General features: G+C 38.7%; 1 protein-coding gene across 2 annotated transcripts in view; it reads left to right on the plus strand.

Moving 5' to 3' along the window:
* The window catches only part of pard6a (par-6 family cell polarity regulator alpha), a 103,097-nt gene extending 96,169 nt beyond the window's left edge, over positions 1–6,928 (plus strand). For both annotated transcript variants that reach the window (XM_088080633.1, XM_042495637.2), the window contains one exon: positions 1,411–6,928. In XM_088080633.1, coding sequence (XP_087936759.1) covers positions 1,411–1,738 — 328 coding nt within the window. In that variant the 3' untranslated portion in view covers positions 1,739–6,928. The remainder of the gene's footprint in view (positions 1–1,410) is intronic.
* Positions 6,929–21,213: the final 14,285 nt, after the last annotated feature.

Below are 21,213 nucleotides of genomic sequence, written 5' to 3' on the forward strand. Positions count from 1 at the left end.
TCCGTTGTCCTTAATAAACATTTTTAGTGCACTTTGGGCCTTGGAACAAAAGTCTCGGTCAGAAAGTATAGATCGGTTGCATTTCCAGATATATCTATAGGAACTATTATTTAAAAGGGATGTAATTAAGAAGACTGGAGCATGTGCTGACATATGAATAGGTCCAATATAACATTTGCCTACTTGTTCAATAGAGATTTGTGTAACAAGAAAAAACACATAGATGAGTACAACAGATATATATATATATATATATAATTTTTTTTTTTTTAAAAAACAAGAATATTTTTTGATACAATATATCCCCTGTAAACACAACAACAACAACAAAAATTTAGGCGGCGCATCAATAAAGAATGAAAAAGAGAGAGAGAGAGAGAAAAAAGAACAAAAGAAATAGGCTATGATATTAAACAAAGTCTCTCTGCAAATACATAGCCCAGTCCAGACATCAAGTTAAGTGTCCAGTCAAGTTTGTGTAAATTGCCTTTGTCATATGTATTTGCATTTTTTTTTCTTGACAAAAATGACAAACAAATAACAAGTGATTACTTTGCGAGCGCGGATATATTCATAATCTGCTAGTCCATAGGTGACTGGGGGCATGCTAACGTGGATCTCATTCATGTAGATCTCACCATCTTTAGGAGAGTGGAACCTTATCTTATTGTCACCATGCTTAAAACATAGTATCACAGGGAAGAACATAGCATACCTTATTCCTTCTGTTTGGAGTTTACTTTTCACCGGCTGAAAATCCCTGCGTTTGGCCTGCGCTGCTTCGCTGAGGTCAAGGAAAAAGAGGACCTTTTTATCCTCAAACCGCAGCTCTTTTTTCTCACGCACTAGCCACAGGACCTTTAACTTCACTTGGTAATTTAGGAATTTCATAACGATGAGTTGAGATTTTGATGGTAGGTCGGCCCTGTTGCACCCAGTAGACCAATGACTCCTCTCTATGCAGTGAGGATCAGTGAAGATCGGGAAGTTCTCCTTCCCAAGTAGGTTGGGAATCAGGCGTCACAGGAAGCTTGTCATGTTAACTCCTTCAGATCCCTCTGGAATTCCACCAATCATCTGCTGTTTACTAACCTGTTTTCTGGGACAACTGTGATGTTGAAGGTTGACACACCAGAAAAAAAACAGCCAAACAAAAAAACAGTCAATACCTCAATTAAAACAGATTTTGCTTCTTTTTGGTGGAAAAAGTGTATTAGATAGTGAACATAGTGGAGCAACAGTTTAGCAGTTAAAAAGACACGTTTCTCAGGAGTCAATGGGGACCAAGCCAGAGATAAAAGAGTGAATACTGCACTTATTCATCAGGCGTCAAAAACAAAAAACATATATATATATATATAAAGCCAAAACTGCTCTCTCAATCACATTTTGTTCATTTTTTTCCCACAGCAACAGCATTACCGAAGGCGACAGCGATGATGATGATGATGATGATGATGGTGATGTCATTCTAGAAAATGACTGCCTTACATCCTACGGTTCCCACCGGGTAACCAACAGCAACAACACTAACCTCATTAGAGACTCACCTAGCAACAGGCCGCACACTTCCACTGTAGTTAGGCCTCTCCCACAGAGCGTCTCTTTGCCTAATAGTGTTGGAGCATCTCTGTGTGACAGCTTCACGATGGTGTCCAATCACAACGGAAACCCCACCCACACATCTAGTAGCAGTCAAGAGAGCATGAGAGAGGATGGCAACATGATAACACTGTAACCATGATAACACTGGCAGCAACACTGATACAGTCAGGACTATGGACTGATACAACCACAGAGTGCTGAAACCAAGACAGCTCCAGATGGCAGTTCTTCTGTCAGCCAGACAGCAAACTCAGCAGCACCTTTTCTCTCTTAAAGGTTCCTTCTGTTGACTGACTGGTACTTTCTGTCCTACAGACTACAGGGACTTAGGCATTCAGACACAGCATAGAGCCTTGGTGGATCATGGCTTATCACAATCTACAGGCAACACTGACCTTTTTATACGTCTGCCACACATATCGAGTTATGTATAGAACTTTACTGTCAGGTTCAAACAATAATTTGTAGTCACCCAAGGGATCAGTTTTAATGCCACAATGTGTTAAGTAATCAATATAGACTCACAGGGAGCAACAATAAGAAATAATTGCAAATTTTCTTATAAAAGCCATAGATCCGTTTGTCAACGTATTAAATAAGTCATCTTTATTCCAAAATTCTTTGTGTGAAAAACTATAAATCTGTAGTTGCACCAATGAGAAATATCACTTGTAACCGCAGAATGGCTTATAATAGTATGATGAAAGAACAATGTAAAGTGTATCAATGAGAGCACTATTTTTTGGCAGCACAATAACAAGTCCAAGTAGTGCTTTGACTGTTTGGTATTTTCCTGACACTAAAATTCTGTTTGCCCACATCTGTTTCCAGTGCAAAGTCACTGTGCTGCCAATTTAGTTACTTTTCACAAATGCACAGCCATAATCTGAATTATCTGCTACTTCTGCTACTACTGCATGTATTTCAACCAGCACATGCATTTAAATTTGAATGGAAAATTGGAAAAGTTTGGTGTGGTTAAAGCAGAGATGTCAGTGAAAATGAATGTGAGATTGTCCTAGTATGTGTTGTCCACAGCTACTTTGTATTGTTTAAATACAAGTTCATTTACTCACTGCAGACATGTGAAGGCAGCAGGACACGGATGGTGATAAATCTGGAGTCTCTTATTTGTGAAGTGTCATTTACAGTTGTTTCAGAGCCATAAGAGCAGTGTGATTGGCTGAGACTGTATTCATTACTCAACTTGCCCTCATGATCTATATACCACCTCAGCACATGAACCAAATTATTAGGCAGGATGTCCACACAGTCTGTGTGCCCGAGACCCACAGCTTTGTACTGGTTGTTGCACTTGCAACATTAGAATAGTGACCTAATTGTATTATAAATCACAAAACACCAAATATATTCCAGGCAGATTCGACTGGTTGAAATAATCTAAAAGTGAGTTGGAAGGGATTTGATAAAAAAAACAATTACTGTGAATCCTATATAATTTTTCTGATTTTTAAAATCATGTCATCAATATTTATTAAGAAAAAAGGAAGGGGGTGAGATGGAAAGGTGTGTTAAATATGTGATGTAAGTAAACAGTAACTTATTTTTTTTAATGATTTTCACATAATTTAAGAAATTATTGAAGTGGAGACATCAATTCTCTCCCTGGTTAACAAAACTGTAATCATATAAACACATACACACGCATGTGTCTGCTAAGAAGGCCTGGAGTTGTATGCTTAGAACATGAGGTCTGCTGTAGAGTATGAAAAGCTTGCTGGCAAGATCAGTGAGGATGACAAGCAACACTATTAACAAGACACTTAAAATGACATGGCAAGGGTAAAAATAAGGAAAACTGTCGTGTTTGAACAGTCTGAGTGCTGTGTGAGTGTTGTTACACCCTTATCTGATTCATATAAATTTGTGTGTGCCTGGGTGAGGCTGGAGTTGAAGTTGTATTGCCTTGCAGTCAAAAATGTTGGCTGACTCAATGACACACACTGCACTCTTTGTTTACTGTCCTCTGTCTCATGTTCCACTTCCAGTCACAGTTGGTATTTTTGGACTGATAGCCACAAAGAATCCCCCAGCAAGTTTACATGGTGTTAGAAAAAACTGAAATAATTTGTTAATTAAACTATATCTGGACGTTTAAAAAACATGTAAACATGTTAGTCCAACTGAAATCATACTAAGTCGAATTTCTCAAAGTCGTATTAACATATCCTGCGGTTGGTGGTCGATTTACTCTTTCATATATATGCCTAAATTGGACCTGACCTGGCTTAGGTAATTGCGCATGCTCTATAGTCCCCATGCTGTGCTTAGACCTAGAAGTGGAACAGTAGAAATTTATAGCAGAAAGTGAGAAAAAAACAAAAGAAGACGAAGGAGGGAAGAAAACAAAACAAGACTTACAGTGTAGAGTATGTATGAAATGTACGGCACCGAAAAGTTATCCTTGCTGTCCCCGTTCAACATGCTATCTGTTTGCCGTTTGCTAACTTGTTTGCTACGCAAGGTGATAGGTGAACAGGATGAAGGTCCAGTAGCAACTAGCTGAAAGGGGTCATATCTCCACCTACTGTGTCAAAGATGGACATACTAAAATCAATTATCCCCCCTGTGCTTGCACACTGGGACAAGGACAGAAGTACAATTAAATGGCCTGAAGTTTACAAAAAGATATCAGTTAGATGATGTACACTAGATGATGTACATATGATCTTAAATCCTCTTTGTCAACATTTGGTGATGCCAGCGTGCTTGCTACCATAGCTGTATGCTTTAGTATGTTATTTATCAGAAATAAAAATCATAATACCACAGTATATATTATCCACAGAAATATTATATAGAGCTTCATAGTCTGCTTGTGTTTAGTGTCCTTCCACAGTGGGGATGCCATGTTGTTCTAATTCTTCTCAAAAAAGTCCTTTTGCCCTGGGGAAGAAATACCGTGAAAGACTTTGAACTGGTTAAAACTAACTATTGAAGTGACCAGTTGTCAAATTAAGATTAATATTACTATTATTAAAATGTTGTTCCTGACCTCAGTACTCGTCTGTGTGTGTACAGCTCAGGCTGGTGTAACTGTCTCCTGATGTGTCAAATAAAGATCGAGCGCTAATGGAAGACTGAATAGTTGTGGAGGCAGAAGTAAATGTTGCACCTTCAACCCAAACCTGGCTGATTATTATTACTAAAAGGACGTATCATATTTTAAATAAAATGCTCATTCTCTACTTGAACATGTTGCTCATAAAAATAGCTCAAGGAAATAGCTGGAGGAACTTTAAGGACAGCATGAGTAGTGCTTAGATTATCATCCAAGTCCACTGATGTTAAACTGGATGCATTTTGTCAAAATTTGTAATCAACAACTGTACACACACACGCGCACACACACAAAATGACCTTTTTTATGTTGTTTGTATGTCTATGGCTGTGTTTATGGGCTCTTATTGTTTTATTTGGGTTTTTTTGTCCTTCATTGTAATGTTTGTTACTGTAAAATATAAATGTAAATGCAAGATTATATAACAGTAGTGATTTTCATAACTTGGGAGAAGTTTTTATGAAAGAGAACTTTATATATTATGTGTAACATATGGAGAGTATTTTTCTTATTCTTGTATTTTTAAATTGTATATGAAGGAAAACCGAGGGCTGAGGTGAACAGTGTGTGGTAGCTTGTTGCTGAATGTGTTAAAATACACACAGTGTTCTATTTGTGTTTAGCAGATGTGGTTAGAACCACAGCGTAATTAAAAATGAAGGATGTTGTTTTCGGAGACAGGTATTTCCAATTAACTTAATTTGTAATAAATGCATGCCAATATATTTTATGTTGAATGATTGAAATCCTTTTTTGCACCCAGTAGCTCACCTGGTAGAGCAGGGGCCCCATGTACAAATAGCTATGTCTTTGTCGCAGTGGCCGCAGGTTTGACTCTGACATGCGGTCCTTTGCTGCATGTCATCCCCTCTCGTTCTCTCTTTCATGTCAATATCTCACCTGTCAAATAAGGAGAAACCCCTTAAAAGTAAAAGTAAAGTGCCACTGGTGTTTAAGTCTGTACAGTCATTCCAGGGTTCACATATTAGGCACCTATAATGGCTTCTAAGTCTATTGTATGATTGACATTTTTGTCCCTACCAACAAGCATGGTGTCTGAAATGATTTAGACAAACCCTGAGGATCATTTTAAGACACAGCAACCTAAAGTGCACAGACCAGGTGAGAAACTGGGCAAATTGGATCAGACCGCCAGCAGCCCCAAAGGTCCCAGCTTTACTGTGTGGTCATGTTGGCAATTGATTAATTGTGCGTTTGTTTGGTAATGTCTAATGTACATTATAAATTGAAATAACCAGGGGCCATCTTTGTTAATTTATCAGTGGGTATTGTGCTTTGGGGGGGTATATACTTAATAAACTTTTTTTGTAGTAATATAATCTCAAGATAACATGGGGAGGGTCATGGTGGGTGGCTTAATAGATGCCCACAGCTAATTTTTTCGCTGGGGCTTCAGGAGGCTAATTCGGCCATATGTATCATGAGTTTTCACCAACATTAAAGGGACAGTCCAATATAGTTACCAAGAGTCTGGGGAAAAAATAAAGTATCAGATCCAGGACATGTTTATCCTAGCTTAGCACAAAGAATTGAAGCAGCGGCCTGGCTCCTACTTCGTCTCACTCCAAAAGTGCCATATTTCCACATATTATATATACATATGTATTCCGTGCATTGTGCCAAAAAAATAAATGAATTGTCCAGGAGCCATTAGGAACTATCTATTAACCAGTTACAGTTGCCAGGTGTCCAATAATTATATTATATTTGTTTGTACTAAAAACCCTAGATGTATAATCATTATGGCATGCAATAGTTTCAACTTGTTTTTCCAGCCAATCTGTGCTTGTGACGATCATATTGCCAATCCCATAATTGTCACAACACTGTTTAATTGTGTGTAGCCCATTTACATGATGATGGTGATAATGATGATGATGATGATGATGAAGATGGATGGTTGTGTGGGTTAGCAAAAAAGGAGCATGTCCTCCCGTGACTATACTAGCTTTTAGGAAAAATGGAAGTGCCTTTCTGAATAAGGATACTTGTGTTTCATAGGATGTCATGTTCTGTGTGATGTTGGACATGGCTGAAGCACCTTGATGCAGAGGCCTGTTTTAAGAGAATGGAGACAGTGGGACTGTTAGAGATTGATGTGTACTTTGTGTAACCTAAACAGAGCACACAGCTGGTTTCTATAGGAGTCTGTCACTGAACTGAATGTTATTTGGAGGTCAAATTTGATGATTATCAAAAATAAAGTATTATTAAATGGCAGTTTGTAAGATTTCACTTTATTTTTATTATTTAACTTATGCAGTTCTCTTTTATGCAGTTCTCTTTGTCTCTTCTACTTTTACCTTTTTTATTCAGTCTCATTTCCTTCCTGCTACGTTTCTGTCTGTTGTTCTTTTTTCTCTCATTCCTATCCTTCTCTTGCTCCCTTTTTTATTTTATTTCCTTCCTTTATTCTGTCACGTCGCACTTCTCTCCATCAATTTGCTTTATTATTTATAACTTTTTGCTTAGATTCCTTTGTCTTTATTTCCGTTGTTACTGTTATGGTCGGCTGCTATGAAGCCCCTCCCCCTCCCCGGTCCCGCATTCTGGACCCCTCCCTGTTGACTGTCTTTTATCGGCGGCATCCTGACAAGCCTTGTCGACTGCCTGGTGGCAGTCATCCCCCTCGTCCTCCTTTGTGTGTTTGTCCCTGTCTGCATACCCTTATGTGCTCTAACCTGTGTGTATGTGTGAGTGTGGACGTAGTGTTTTGCCATAGGCTGGGCCAGGTGCAGGCAATCTCTTGATGAGCTGGTGGAGTACTTAAGCTGTGGCTTCAGACCTACTCGTTGCCAGTGTATTACTCCTGCCAAGTGGGGGATGTTTCTCACACCTCTCAGTATTACCTGTTTCCGAGTTTTCCTAGTTGTTGCCTGTGTGGCTCATTCCCTTGTGTCTTTTTACCTCCTGTCTCAGAGTCGCAGCTCCTTGCTTCCTGCTCCAGCTGTCGTGGTGTTCACTCGTCTGTGTGCCTGCCCGCCTGCCCGCTTGTCCGCCCTGCCTGCCTGCCCACTTGCCCACCTGCTTGCCTGCCCGCTTGCCCGCCTCCTTGCCTGCCTGCTCGCTTCCCACACTCATCCAATCACTCAAGACCTCACGAAAAGGATCCTCACCTTGGTTTAAACTGGTTGTGTGCTGCACGTGGAGACAGCACGGAGCTTCCACCTCACGTCACTACTTGAGGACGGTTTGACTTCACTCACCCTTCCCCCCACTGAGCTCAATCATCACTGTAAATAAATTGCACTATTGTTGCACTGTAATCCTCATCTGTATGTCTTGTGTCAGCGCTTGGGTCCCAAAATGTCCAACCCGTCAGAGTTACATACCAAAGATGTAAAGCCTAGGGACAAAGTGAAGTTACAAAGCGCCATGATGGTAAAAATGGCAGGAAAGTCATTTCTTGTTTGGCAGTGTTTACAGTGATAACAAGCAACACTGGAAACACAAGGAGAGGGTGAAGGGTGGCTGCAAACCATAAAAGAAACAAAACAAAGCTATAACTTCCTGTCCCAGCCCATAGCTAGCTAAATCTACGAAACGAAAAACTTACCTGTCTGCACTGTTCTTACCTGTAACCCAGAACAGATAAACGCAGCCACTCATAAGGCCTAGTGTGCTAGACATAACAGTTCCAATGGTCAGGTGCAAATCAGTATGAACACAAAGCAACAACTAGGTTAAGCCCAGCTCCTTCACAAAACAAAGGAGTGCCTCAGGAAACGAGTCGGCCATATCAAGTAGGTCGTTAACAGTTGCACAGCATGAACAGAGACCTACAGACAAGAACACACGGGTCAACAGCAAAGACACCCAGGGCACAGATGTGGACTGCTCACTCAAAATAACTGTCACACACTGGCAATCTCAGGATGGACTTTTATAGTCTCGCAACGCAAACAGTTGGAACGGACGTGGAAGAAGGACAGCTGGTGGCAAAAGTCTCTTTCTTGATAGTGAGGTATCGAAGCTGAATGAACAGACGGCCAACATCTGATGCAGCAAGTACAGACACACGCTATATCGTGTGTCTGTACACAGAGGTTTGACACTTTTGAATTCATGCTGACTTCAACTTTTGGACTGATACAGAACTATAGCAACTACAGTAAAAATAACGTGGAAAAAAACAGAACATAATTTTGTTGCACCGGTTCAAAATGAGTTAACTGCTTAGAGAGCTCTTTTAACATTTGGGAACCCAGCAAGCAGGCACGTAGCAGAGTGGCATGGTGCACAGGCAAACCAGATTCAACATCAGGACTTAGGTCCGCTACAATAAGTGCAGAGTACCTTTCATTGGCTTTTTCAGTGTCAGCATTGTCATGAGAGTGATACAGTTTCAACATGTTTTTGTGACAAATGTGTGTTTTTCATCGCTGGTCAGGAGTGTTTACAACATAATCTGTGTCGCTCAGCTTTTGATGGATGTTGTACGGCCCGGGGAACCGTGCAAAAAGAGAGGAGCCAGGAATCAGCAACAAAGCCAGCACTTCATCTCCTACCAGGAAGTGACGGTCAGTGGTAGAATTATCATATTGCTTTTTACTGTGACTCTGCGAGAGCTTCTCTCGCAAAGGAATGGGCGTGATGCAGTCGCTCGCAGAAACTACTTAAGTGATCGAACACATTCCTTCCCAAGGTCATCTCCAACCAGAGGAATTGCTCTTTGATCAATTTAAACGGGCTGCGAAGAGTATGACCAAAAATGAGTTGAGCGGGGCTGAATCCTAAGGAGTCCTGGATGGCCTTGTGAGCAGCAAACAAAGGAAATGGAACGCCTTCATCCCAGTGTTTGGATGTGTCCAAGCAATATTTACATAACATGGACTTCAGGGTTTGGTGCCGTCACAGCAGACTACACCTATGTCAGCCTAACTAGGAGCTGGTTCAAGGTAAGCCGGAGTCAGCCTTTATTATAAGCTTAATCAAAGACAAAAGTCTTAAGTCTACCCTTAAAGGTGGAGATGGTGTCTGCCTCCCTGACCGAAAGTGGAAGATGGTTCCATAAAAGAGCATGATAACTGAAGGCTCTGGCTCCCATCCTACTTTCTGAGACTTTAGGAACCACAAGTAACCTTGCGTTTTCAGAGTACAGTGCTCTTGTGTGTTGATAGGGAACTATGAGCTGTGAAGATGTCGGTCTATATGCTTTGGCTAAAACCTCTGGATCAAGACCGGACTTTTTTAGAAAAGGTTTCATCACAGCTAATTTAAAGGGCTGTGGTACATAGTACAAGACACACTGATTATATCCAATGAGGAATTGTCAGCTAATGGTAAAACTTGGGCTTGGATGAGGAAATCGTGGGAGTTAGACTGTTTCTCCCCCATGTACCTTCACCAACTAAGTAAATTTCAGGCCCTACAACTGCATCTAATTTGGTTAAAGGCAGGAGGTGATGGTTTTTGTCTCTAAAAGTAATAATTTTATCATTAAAGAAAGTCTTTGCTACTGAAGGCTAAATGAATACAAGGTTTGATAGAGCTGTGACTGAGTCAGCCTGCCTACAGTACTGAAAAGAAACCTAGGATTGCTTTTATTTTCCTCAATTAATGATGAATAATAATTTGCTCTGGCATGGTGGAGGGCCTTTCTTTGCATTTTAAGACTTTCCTGACAGACTAAAGGAGACTCTTCCAGGTTGGTTGAACACCAGTTTCTTTCAAGTTTTCGTGATACTTGCTTTAATTTGCAGGTTAAACCATGGAGCTAATTTCCTTTGTTTCATTATCTTTTTCTTAAGACAGAGAGTCAAGAGTTAATTGCAATGAGCCAACAGCATTATCAACAAGATAATGATCATCAAGCTCTCTGGATCAAGCTGTCTTGCAGCAGCATGGTTTTTGGCTTCAAGCCTGCCAATTTGTTTTATCAGATTCTTTTGGGTCTTTTGAACACTTTTAAAGATCAATACAAATACATTTTCTTCAGGTATTGATTTTCTAAATGGAGATTTGTTTCTAAAGTATGGATGGACAGCCCTTAGATTTTGGAAGGAAACCTAATCTGGGTCTCCTCAATTCTTCGTTACATCTGCCTGCTGGATCCTCAACTACCTGCCTTCATTGACTGTTCTGACCATGTGACATTGATTAACTAAAATGGCCAAAAAAGGTACGGGAAGATTTTGTCTCTCTGTCTATGGTTCATGAGCTGTTGGGACAGCAAAAGGAATTACTGGAACAACAAGAAAACAGTTACAAATCTTGCCTACAAGTGATTGTTTTGCACCCTCCCAGATCAAGCTAAATCTTTCCCTGGTCACCACTCGTGTTTGTGTAAAGGTGTAAATGTTGCAGGTATCAAGTGAATACGTTTCTACAGGTAATGCTGTAAATCTGTCATATGTGATATAACTGAGTCAAATTCTGTTTTAACAGAGGATCGGGTCATAAACCAACAGGATCTAAATGACAGTAAGGAAATTATATATAATGACTGCTTTGATCCAGATTTCAAATTTTGCAATCTAAGAAATCCCCAAAGTGTTTGCAATTATTATAATGAAGAGGAGTTTAATACATTCACAGTTAACCAAAAAATTTTGATAATTTGACTTAATACCTATCGAATTTAAATCATTCATTTTCTGCGTTGGCCTTATCAAAAACATGGCTGAATGATGATATAGTGTCGATCTATTCACTACCCCAATATAATGCTGTACATTTATGGAGGAAAAACAAAAAGGGTGGAGGAGTTACACTATTTGTTGAGAGCAGTTTTGAGCTGTTCAGTTCATTGAGAGGGAAGATATTAGTTTAGAAGTAGTTTTAATAAAATTAAGGTTGAATCACTTTTTATATAAATACCATGTTTGAGTACATTTGGTGGGAAAAATTTTGTAATTGGCTGTATTTATCGACCTCCAGATAGTTCTGTCTGTTACCTTAGAGCTAATAAGTAATTAAGTTAAGACTTTAACACTGATTTACTTAAAAAAAGAATCTAATATACTGACTGATTTTCTAAATATTCTGTATGGATCCTATTTTTATCCTCTCATCTATAAGCCAACCAGGATAAAAAAATACATCTGCAACATTGATGGACAATATATTTACAAATTATTTTGAACACAGTGATTTCTGAGTTATTGTTATAGTTCTTCTTAACAAAAAATTGTCCAAAAGACAAATCTAATAAGAGGATAAATTGCCGTAGGTTACTAAGAAAAATGAAGACTTGCTTACTGCCTTGTTCGAGGAGGTTTCATGGGAGGAGGTGTTCAAAAACAGGATGCTGAGATGGCATATCTCACATTTATGAAAACATATACAACCCTATTTGACAAAAGTGTTCCACTTGTTTAAACTTGTTCCACTTGGTCTGCAAAGATCTTCTGTTAAAAAAACAAATTGTATAGAAAAAAATTGTCAGTCCAACTCCTTTTAATATTAATGGTTATTAAAAATATATATATAAGAACCATTTCACAAAATTATTACGAACTCCTTAAAAAATGTATTTTTCAGAAAAATTTGAACAAAGCAGTAATGATATTAAATCAACATGGAACATCATCAATAAACTACTGAATAAGAAGAAAACATCCTCATCTATTCCATCTCAGTTATCTGACAGTTCCAATAACTTAACACATACTGTGGACATCATAAATGACTTCAGTTACTTTTTTGTAAAAATTGGTCCTTCATTGGCCAATAATATAATAAAAAAAAAAAACAGATCAATCCCCCCTAGAAAGCATTACAGAGCAGCATCCTAGTATAAGTATGTTTGACCCTCCTACCTCTAAAGAAGTACATGACATTATAATAGAAATGAAAGACACCTCTGCAGGCTATAATGAAATAAGACCAAGTCTTTTGAAGAAGGTAGCCTCTCTTATTGTTGAGCCCCTATCCATGTATTATCATTATCTTTAAGAACAGGTGTCATACCTAGGGAACTTAAAGTAGCCAAAGTCACACCACTGTTCAAATCAGTTGATCCCACTAAATTCACAAATTATCATCCTATATCAATTCTGCCTTGTTTTTCTAAAGTTCTCAAGAAATTAGTATATTCAAGAATTAAAAAACATTTGAATGAGAACAACATACTGTACAGCCACCAGTACGGTTTTCGTAAAAAAAATGTCAACAGAAATGGCTTTTACAGCTTGTTCATAAAATCTCCTCCGACTTAGACAATAAAAAAATTCTGTCTTGGTATATTCTTAGATTTATCAAAAGCATTTGATACTGTTGATCATTATATCCTTGTTGCATAATTACAGCAATACGGCTTTCAGGATGTATCTCTTAAATGGTTGGTGGATTATTTGAAGGACAAAGAACAGTATGTTTCTATAGATAGGCAAAATTCAAATTGAGCCAGGCTACTGTATAGGGTGCCTTAGGGTACCATTTTTGGCCATCTCCTGTTTTTGATATACTTGACTGATCTACCAAAGGTCTGCAATAATGCATTACCTTTGTTATTTGCTGATGATACATGTCTTGTCATTTCTCATGAAAATTTTGGTACAATGATTAGAGAAGCAGATGAAGAGCTATCATCTATTTCAGAGTGGTTTGAGATGAACAAACTCTGACTCTCATATAAATAAATCTAATTTTATGATACTCTGCAATAGAAATAAAAAAATATGTAAATAAGAAGGTTAAATAGTGAAATAAATCAAGTGCATTTTATAAAATTCCTAGGAGTCATAGTGGATGAGAAACTAACAAGGAAGCACCATATAGAATTTGTATGCAAAAAAACAATGAAGTCGATTGGTATTCTGAGTAGAGTTTGTTCACTGATAAATCATTCTTGTGTTTTAACTTTTTACTACAATTTAATTTATTTTTACATTATGTACAGTAACATTGTGTGGGTTGTCCCACATCTAAATAGGGTTTTCTTGATCCAGAAAAAGGTTTTTGAGAATGACAAGTTTTGCGAAAAGATATGACTCATCTGCTCCTTTTATCAGTTTTTATTGTGAACGTATATCAAACCTGTCTGTTTATGTTCAAATATGTGCACTCTAACAAAGATCTGCCTAGCACTTTTCAGTTGTTTTTTTTTAGGTTTTCTTCGGACATTCATTCAAACTACACGAGACGTTCTAAGGACTTTCATCTTCTTTGTGTCAGACAACCAATCAGTTTACACTGAAATACGGAGGACCACCTCTGTGGAATAAGTTATCTTCATCATTACAGTCAGCGTCTACACTATCATTATTTAAAAAACACTTGAAAAGGTCACTAATTTAACAAATGTCTGTAACACTTCATGAATGAATCAGAAATAATTTCGCTATTGTAAATATATAATTCTATGCTATAATTTTTCTTTTATCTAACCTGTGTTGCTGCCTAAAACTCTTGTTATTGTCTGAGGGGAGTTATTCTTATAAGCCTGTTGAGGCTTTTAATCTCCTCTGCACAACATTTTATAAGGGCCTGAGCACGGAACGGTGAGAGGACCCTCTTGAAACTGAAGGAATTATTATTATTAGGGCCCAAGCAAAGAACGGTGTGAGCACCCTATTGAAATCCTTGGAATTATTATCATTAGGGCCCAAGTACAGAACGGATGCGAGGACCCTATTGAAATCCAAGGACTTATTATGGCCCGAGCACCAAAGGGCTTAAGGACCTTCTTAATACTGAAGGAATTACTATTATTAGGGCCCAAGCACCGAACAGTGCAAGGACCCTCTTGAAACCGAGGGAATTATTATTATTAGGGCCCGAGCAAAGAGCGGTGAGAGGACCCCATTGAAATCCTTGGAATTATTATTAGGGCCCGAGCATCGAACGGGTGCGAGGCCCTATCGAAATCCTTGGAATTGTTATCATTAGGGCCCAAGCACCGAACGCATGCGAGGACCCTATTGAAATCCAAGGAATTATTAGGGCCTGAGCACCGAACGGCGCAAGGACCCTCTTAATACTGAAGGAATTATTGTTATTAGGGCCCAAGCACCGAACAGTGCGAGGACCCTCTTGAAACTTAAGGAATTATTAAGGCCTGAGCACCAAACGGTGCAAAGACCTTCTTGAAATCCTTGGAAGTATTATTATTAATACTAAGGCCCAAGCATCGAATGGGTGCAAGGAAATGAATTGCCTTTTGGTGGCCTTTAACTTACTCAAAAACTCATGAAACTTTTCAGCCTTGTTGATTTGCAGCCTTGAAAAAGTCTCTTGGAGCCATACTGTAGACCCATGTTGCTGCTATGGGATGTTAGCTTAGCTTTAGCTCCGCAGGAGTGTTTTTTGCAGGAAACTCGCAGGAAACTCTCCAGTACACTTCTGCTAACTTTCTCAGAGTCATAGTCCACTTTTGACACCATGTTCTGTTGTCTATATAGTTATTAATATGACAATATTGGAGGCTTGAATGACAAGCATGACAGATGACTGTGTACCATAATGTGTGGCTCTTTATTAAGGTCCCATTGGCAACACAGTACAGGTCAAAGGCTCCTACCTTGTATTTTACCTAATACTACACCCAGGACTTCCAAAATACTTCTGATATGTCATCTTTCCTCTCCCAAAATACTTATACCATAAATCATTCCTTTTCTATCAAACACCCTTTGTACCCAATACTTCAAAAACACTTAAAGTATAAGTCAGTCTATACATTTTCTAAATGTCCTTGTTCCACCACACCTATTTCTAAGTATCAGTAGGAACCAGTGAATATTTTACATGTATTTATGTGTGTCAGGTAATTAATTATTCGAAGTTGCTGCAGGATTGCAAATCTGGGTGGACTGCGTTGCCTATATCACCTACTCTGTGTCTCACCCTCAGTGCCAGATTGTTCTTCCTGATGAGAGACTTTCCAGCATTCGGTTCCTGCCTGCCTGCCTGTTGCAGACTCTGTCCGTCCCTGACTAACCTGCTCTGTCTCTGCCCCGGTGATCCAACCTGCCTTCTGATTCTCGACACCGAGTTTGATCTGCGCCTTCCACCTTCCTGCTCCCTGAGAAGAAAAGGTACTCAGCGAGCCTGCTCTCCAGAGAGTTCCGCCATTGCTGGAGTGAATTCATCTGTGCTGCTCGACTCACCAGCTCTGCTCTCCCGGTGGTACCCCTGCCTAAACCACGTCATCGGTTCGGCCCGTTCTGAGGTTCGGCTCGGTAGGTCACCGAAGTGGGCTTTCTTCCGTTTGGACATTGTTGTGACTGTGAATTATTTCGCTTTTGTGAATAAAGCCTCTGAAAGACTCTGTTAAGCCTGTGTGTTGCATTTGGGTCCAGTCACAAGCCTTGACAACAGCAAGGATTACATCATAGAGAGTGAACACTTTACTCACTGTTGTTGATATGTGTTGTAAAGTGAAGTGCAGAGGACAAAAACATCTTGCAGGCAGGGAGTTAAGCTGAGAAATTTAGGCAGACTTTTATTGTCAGTCTCTAACAGAAAAAAAACAACAACAACAAAAAACAACAAAGAACACTTAACAATACACTTTAGCTCCCATTACTCAGCTTAGAGCAAATCTGGTGCTGCTCTTCTTAAACCAGTCCAGTCTCACTCCCAGTGCTCTCACATATATAGCATAGGACCCCGCCTTGCCAGCTCAAACTGACCTATCAGGTCAGCACAGCAGGAAAGAGGGTTGACAAGATTATCCACAAATACAGATTATCTTTCTTAGCTTGCTCATACAACAAAGCCTCATTTCATTCGACAATGTGTTATCATAAATACCATATATTCAAAATAAGAAAATCATTTAACTGTCACAGAGTATTTGTCTTAATTACCTGTCATTTCATCACTCATCCTTTGACCAATCACATCTGAGAATCCGCCTACTCCTACAGCACATAAAAGAGCTATTGTTCAGGCGTGCTTCCTCTTTGAACACCAGCACAAGATGGCCTCCACAAGGACTCACACTCAGGTTAAAACTTTGATTACCACATGACATTAATAGATTCTTAAGAAACATGTGCTTCTAATGCTGAGTACCATTCTACAAAGTTTGTATTTCTCAATTAATTTATTGAACTAGAAATTTAATAAAGAAAACAAAGAAATTGTGTGAGAGTATCTGTTCACCTTACTTAACAAAAACAGGGGTTTAACAAATAGCGAGGGAGTTGAGGCTTCCTCACAATCTGGAACTCCATCTTGTGTCAGACCCTTTGACCAATTCCAGTGGTCTCCAATCCAGGTACATTTATCTCTGTGCGTCAAGAAAACAAGCATGCCATTCACTGCCACACATAAGATGTGCAAGGAGTTTACAGTTTCAAAGGAAGGTGACACATCAGCATCATGTCAGTGCCACAGCTGCCAGGACCAGATTTAGTCTGTGCGAGTGACAATGCACATAAAGTGCATTTTTAGAGGTGCTCTGGAGGTTGGCACCCCCCTTATGTCCAGCCATGACAGATGCATCATCGAATCCAAATCCCACACAAGTTGAGGTCCAAGTCAAAAAGTAACTGAATATCAGTTATTTTTTTGGCAACGGTCTCAGCTGTCATCTCCCCCATATTAAGCACAATGTCAAGCACACCTTTTATATGCTCATGATTCCTTTTAATTATTTCACATTATCAGCCCTCTGTGTTCACAAGTTAATGGATGATTGTGCCAGGCTGTTGTGTGTTTCAAGTCCTTCAATCTAAATGTGTCTTCTCCTCTTTTACCAAAATGCGGACACATTTTGCAAAACAGGACATTCTTGCTAATGCTGTACTCCAAAAATGTGCACTTCTCATACCAGTCTAAGGGGGAAGCTTCTGGTCTTGTGTCCAAAAACTGATGCGGGTACTGTTTGAGTTTGGGCTATGTTGCCGGTTCATCTATGGCTGACAAGTCTAGCGGTGTCTATGAGGCGGCAATGCTCGTAGTCGCGGATGATGAAACCATTGAAAGATTTATGCCCATACATCCTTGAGAACTTGACTGACTTTCAGTTGGGTCAGAGTGAGGGTCTCTTCCATCAACTGATGCCCCTTCTGTCTGGTCAACATTGCCCATGTCCTGCTGTTCATCCCATCAAACCGATATCTGCTGTGCCACACCAAATAAATAATTTAACTGTGGCCAACAATATTGCCTATAACTTGCCAACCGCTTGCTCCTAAATAACTTCCACACTGTGTGCATGAGGGCACAGGCCTGGGTCAACATGAATTGATCTGGCCTGTTGTGACTGGTCCAGACTTCACACATGACAGTAGCATGTTATAAATATTGATAACTATTATGTTTTATCTTTTCTGTACACAAAACAACTACTCTCTGTCTAACCAGGGAGTGTAACAACCACCAATGTAATACCTGCAAACTACAAATCATTCCCCACAAACGTAGTACCAGTTCCCCACTGCAAATGTAATACGAAATTTCCTGCAAATGTTATAGCAGGGATTTATTACGTTTGTGGGAACAGGAAAATCTTCTGCTTTAAAATTGTAACATATTCCCCCAAATGTAACACGAAAATGAAAAATGTTATTTGTGGTCATTGTTGTTTGTTCTGATGATAAAATGCCAATGGGTTCCAGTTAGCTCATTAGTAAATATCACAGGTTTGGGTAGAGCAGGTCAGATTGTGTCAAAGCAGCGCTCTACGTTAAGTTGATAAATAAATTACAGCAATACTTGCAACAGTGCAAGCAATATAAGCTGTGCATCAACAAGTCCACCTTCTTCCTTCTCTTCCACTTTCTCTGCCATTCTCTTTCTCTCTCGCTCTCTCTCATGCATGCACCCAGCTTTATCATTCTTCGTCAGTGACTTGTTTTGCCAAGACACTGACAGGCTGAAAAGTCTCTTTTCCCAATCATCTAAGAATATTCTGTTCAAGTTCGAGAAAACCTCTGACCTGTACATCACTACTTTTGACGTGGTCGATAGGTTCTAGTCTGTTTAGACTGATCTTGTGTTGGTGTAATTACACCCCATCATATCACCTCTACATGCTAACTTTCTTACTGACAATTAATCTTTCTTCAATATGTAGAAAGAATAAGAGATTATTAAAATGTCTAGATTAGTTTATTGGGTCCAAATTAAAGTGATTTAATAACATGTGAAACATTTAAATAAAATATGTCTGCATGGCATGTATTAATAATAGTTTTGCATTCTTTGACATAAGATATAATACAGCCTGACAGCTGAAAATTTAAGCATTCTAAATGATTAATGATTGAAATGAGGTTATTGTAAATTGATATCAGTGAATGCAGGACAGAATCGGATTTCTCCTTTACCTAACTGAAAAGACAAAAGAAATGGATAGATTATATGTTACATTTGCTTTAAAGGAAAGTCTTCAAGTGTCATCCAAGCTGGGAGACAGTCTTCCTGAGGTTTATTTCTCCCGTTACAGAGGTTCTTTTTCGAGTTTTTCTTTAGGTATTGTGAGGGTCTAAGGGCAGAGGGATGTTGTATCCTGTAAAGCCCTCTGAGGCAAACAGTGTTTTGTGAAAATGGGCTTTAGAATTAAAATTGACTTGACTAGATTTGACTTTTTTAATATTTGCATGCACATTTTGTGAAGCGAATGTAAGATTTTGTAATTTAAACGTGTTTCATTTGTTTTTCATGCACCAGTTTTATAAATTGCACATATGTTGTTGAAACTTGCTAGTGCATCTTTATACAGTTGCAAATTAAGTGCAAATTGCGTGCAAATTACTAAATTGTGCTCATGTTTTAAATAAAGATGTGCCTGCATGTTACTAAAACACACGTGCAATTTATAAAATGGACGCCCAAAATAGAAAAGTGTGCGTAGGTTTAAATATATATATATATATATATATATATATATATATATATATATATATATGTGTGTGTACTGATATCACCTCTCTGGCTCCAAAGTTTTAAGTCATCATTCTTAAGTCTTAAACAGGTGTTTGGGAAGACTTTACGACCTAATGTTACATTGAAGGTCTTCTAAACTATGTTACATTTGAATTTATATTAAACGTTAACATTGTGTTGAGGCTAAGATTTCATTTATTTAGAAACAAAAAGAAAACTCAAACAGCCTAAAATTATTTTTTTTCATGCAAAGATGGGTTTCTGCAATTAGGGGACACTTCACTTCACACATCATCATATAACTTCACTTTTGGGGGGACAATAAACATAAAAATATCTTGAGAGCAAGTTTTTAAGAGGGACACCAAAAGTACAGTCAAAAGTTTGCCCATTATACAATTATACAAAATGCATCAAGGAAAAGGCTTATTGTTACTATTAAACTATACTGGATAATGGGAAGTTAATGACCTCAGGGTTATAGCCTCCCAGCAGGTTAAAAGATGCAGCTGCTGAACGCAAAAGATTCAACTGTAAAGTTTTTCTTCAAGTTGAGTAAATAAAAATGTCAGGCAAAATCTCAGCCCAGTCATCATTTCAGTTATTTTATCTTCTGTACATAAAGACAATGTATCAGTCATACCATGCTCATATTACATGTTTATTAATTGTTTTTTAAGTCGGGAGGTGGAGAGGCAGTGGATGTTTTTGACAAGGATTGGCAACATTTCAACATATGGAAAAGTGACACCATTGGGTATTTAAAGGCAATTTGGGGACACTTTCCCGGCTATGTTTAAGGCACACAAAAATAAACTACTTTTACAGGAAGTTGGGACATCTAAAGCCTTAACTGTGGTGGCGAAAATGGCTAGTTTTAGCAACACCCATTAGCTATGTTTTCCCCACCTTGACCAAATGGTTTTATGCTTAGAGCCGTATCAACACAGCTTTGTGACAAGACAAAAATAGCATATACCTTGTTTAAAACTGACTTTTACAAAATAGCTACTAATTTTGTTCAGCCAGCACCACCAACACACTCCGAGAGAGTCTGATCCACAGTCATTACAACAGAGAGCTACGGTACTGCCATGTGGAGGTGTAGGTTGATTGGCAGAGGACCAAACCACTGTAAGGCATATGTAGTTCTTTGGCACAGATTATTTAGTACATATAAGTAAATAATTTTTTTAGAATAGCTGGCTGGGTAGTGCAACACAAAATTACAAAGTGTGCAACACTTTTACAAAGCTTGAGACAAATTTACATTTCGGAAAACATTTTTACATTTTATAAAACAAAATTACATGAGCAAAACACTTTTACCAGAGACAAAACAAATTTACATTCTCAGTTGTTTTTTTGTACAGATGCAAAACAAAATTACAAAGTATGAAACACTTACAAAACAGAGGACAAATTCACAAGTGGCAGAAAACTTTTACCAGTCCCTGAACAAATTTACAAATAACGGAAGTGACCAAGAAATGGTTGAGTGAGCTGTTGTTCAGTTTGTTATGGCGCAAAGACTGTGCAGAATGTGTTTAAGGAGTTTATGGTGAATTAATGATGTTTTGGAACTCATGTAAGACAGGAAATGCAGTTTTGCATTTCGTTTGGACGGTCAGGACATGTTCTAAGTCGATTGTTAGTTTAGTTCTGACAGTATGTGGAGACAGTCTGATTCAGTGTGTCTCATCTCTCCTGAAGGTAGTGGATGA

Source organism: Plectropomus leopardus, chromosome 7, assembly GCF_026936395.1.
Source record: "Plectropomus leopardus strain MGB_pleo_1.0 chromosome 7, ASM2693639v1, whole genome shotgun sequence".
NCBI classification, from domain to species: Eukaryota; Metazoa; Chordata; class Actinopteri; order Perciformes; family Serranidae; genus Plectropomus; species Plectropomus leopardus.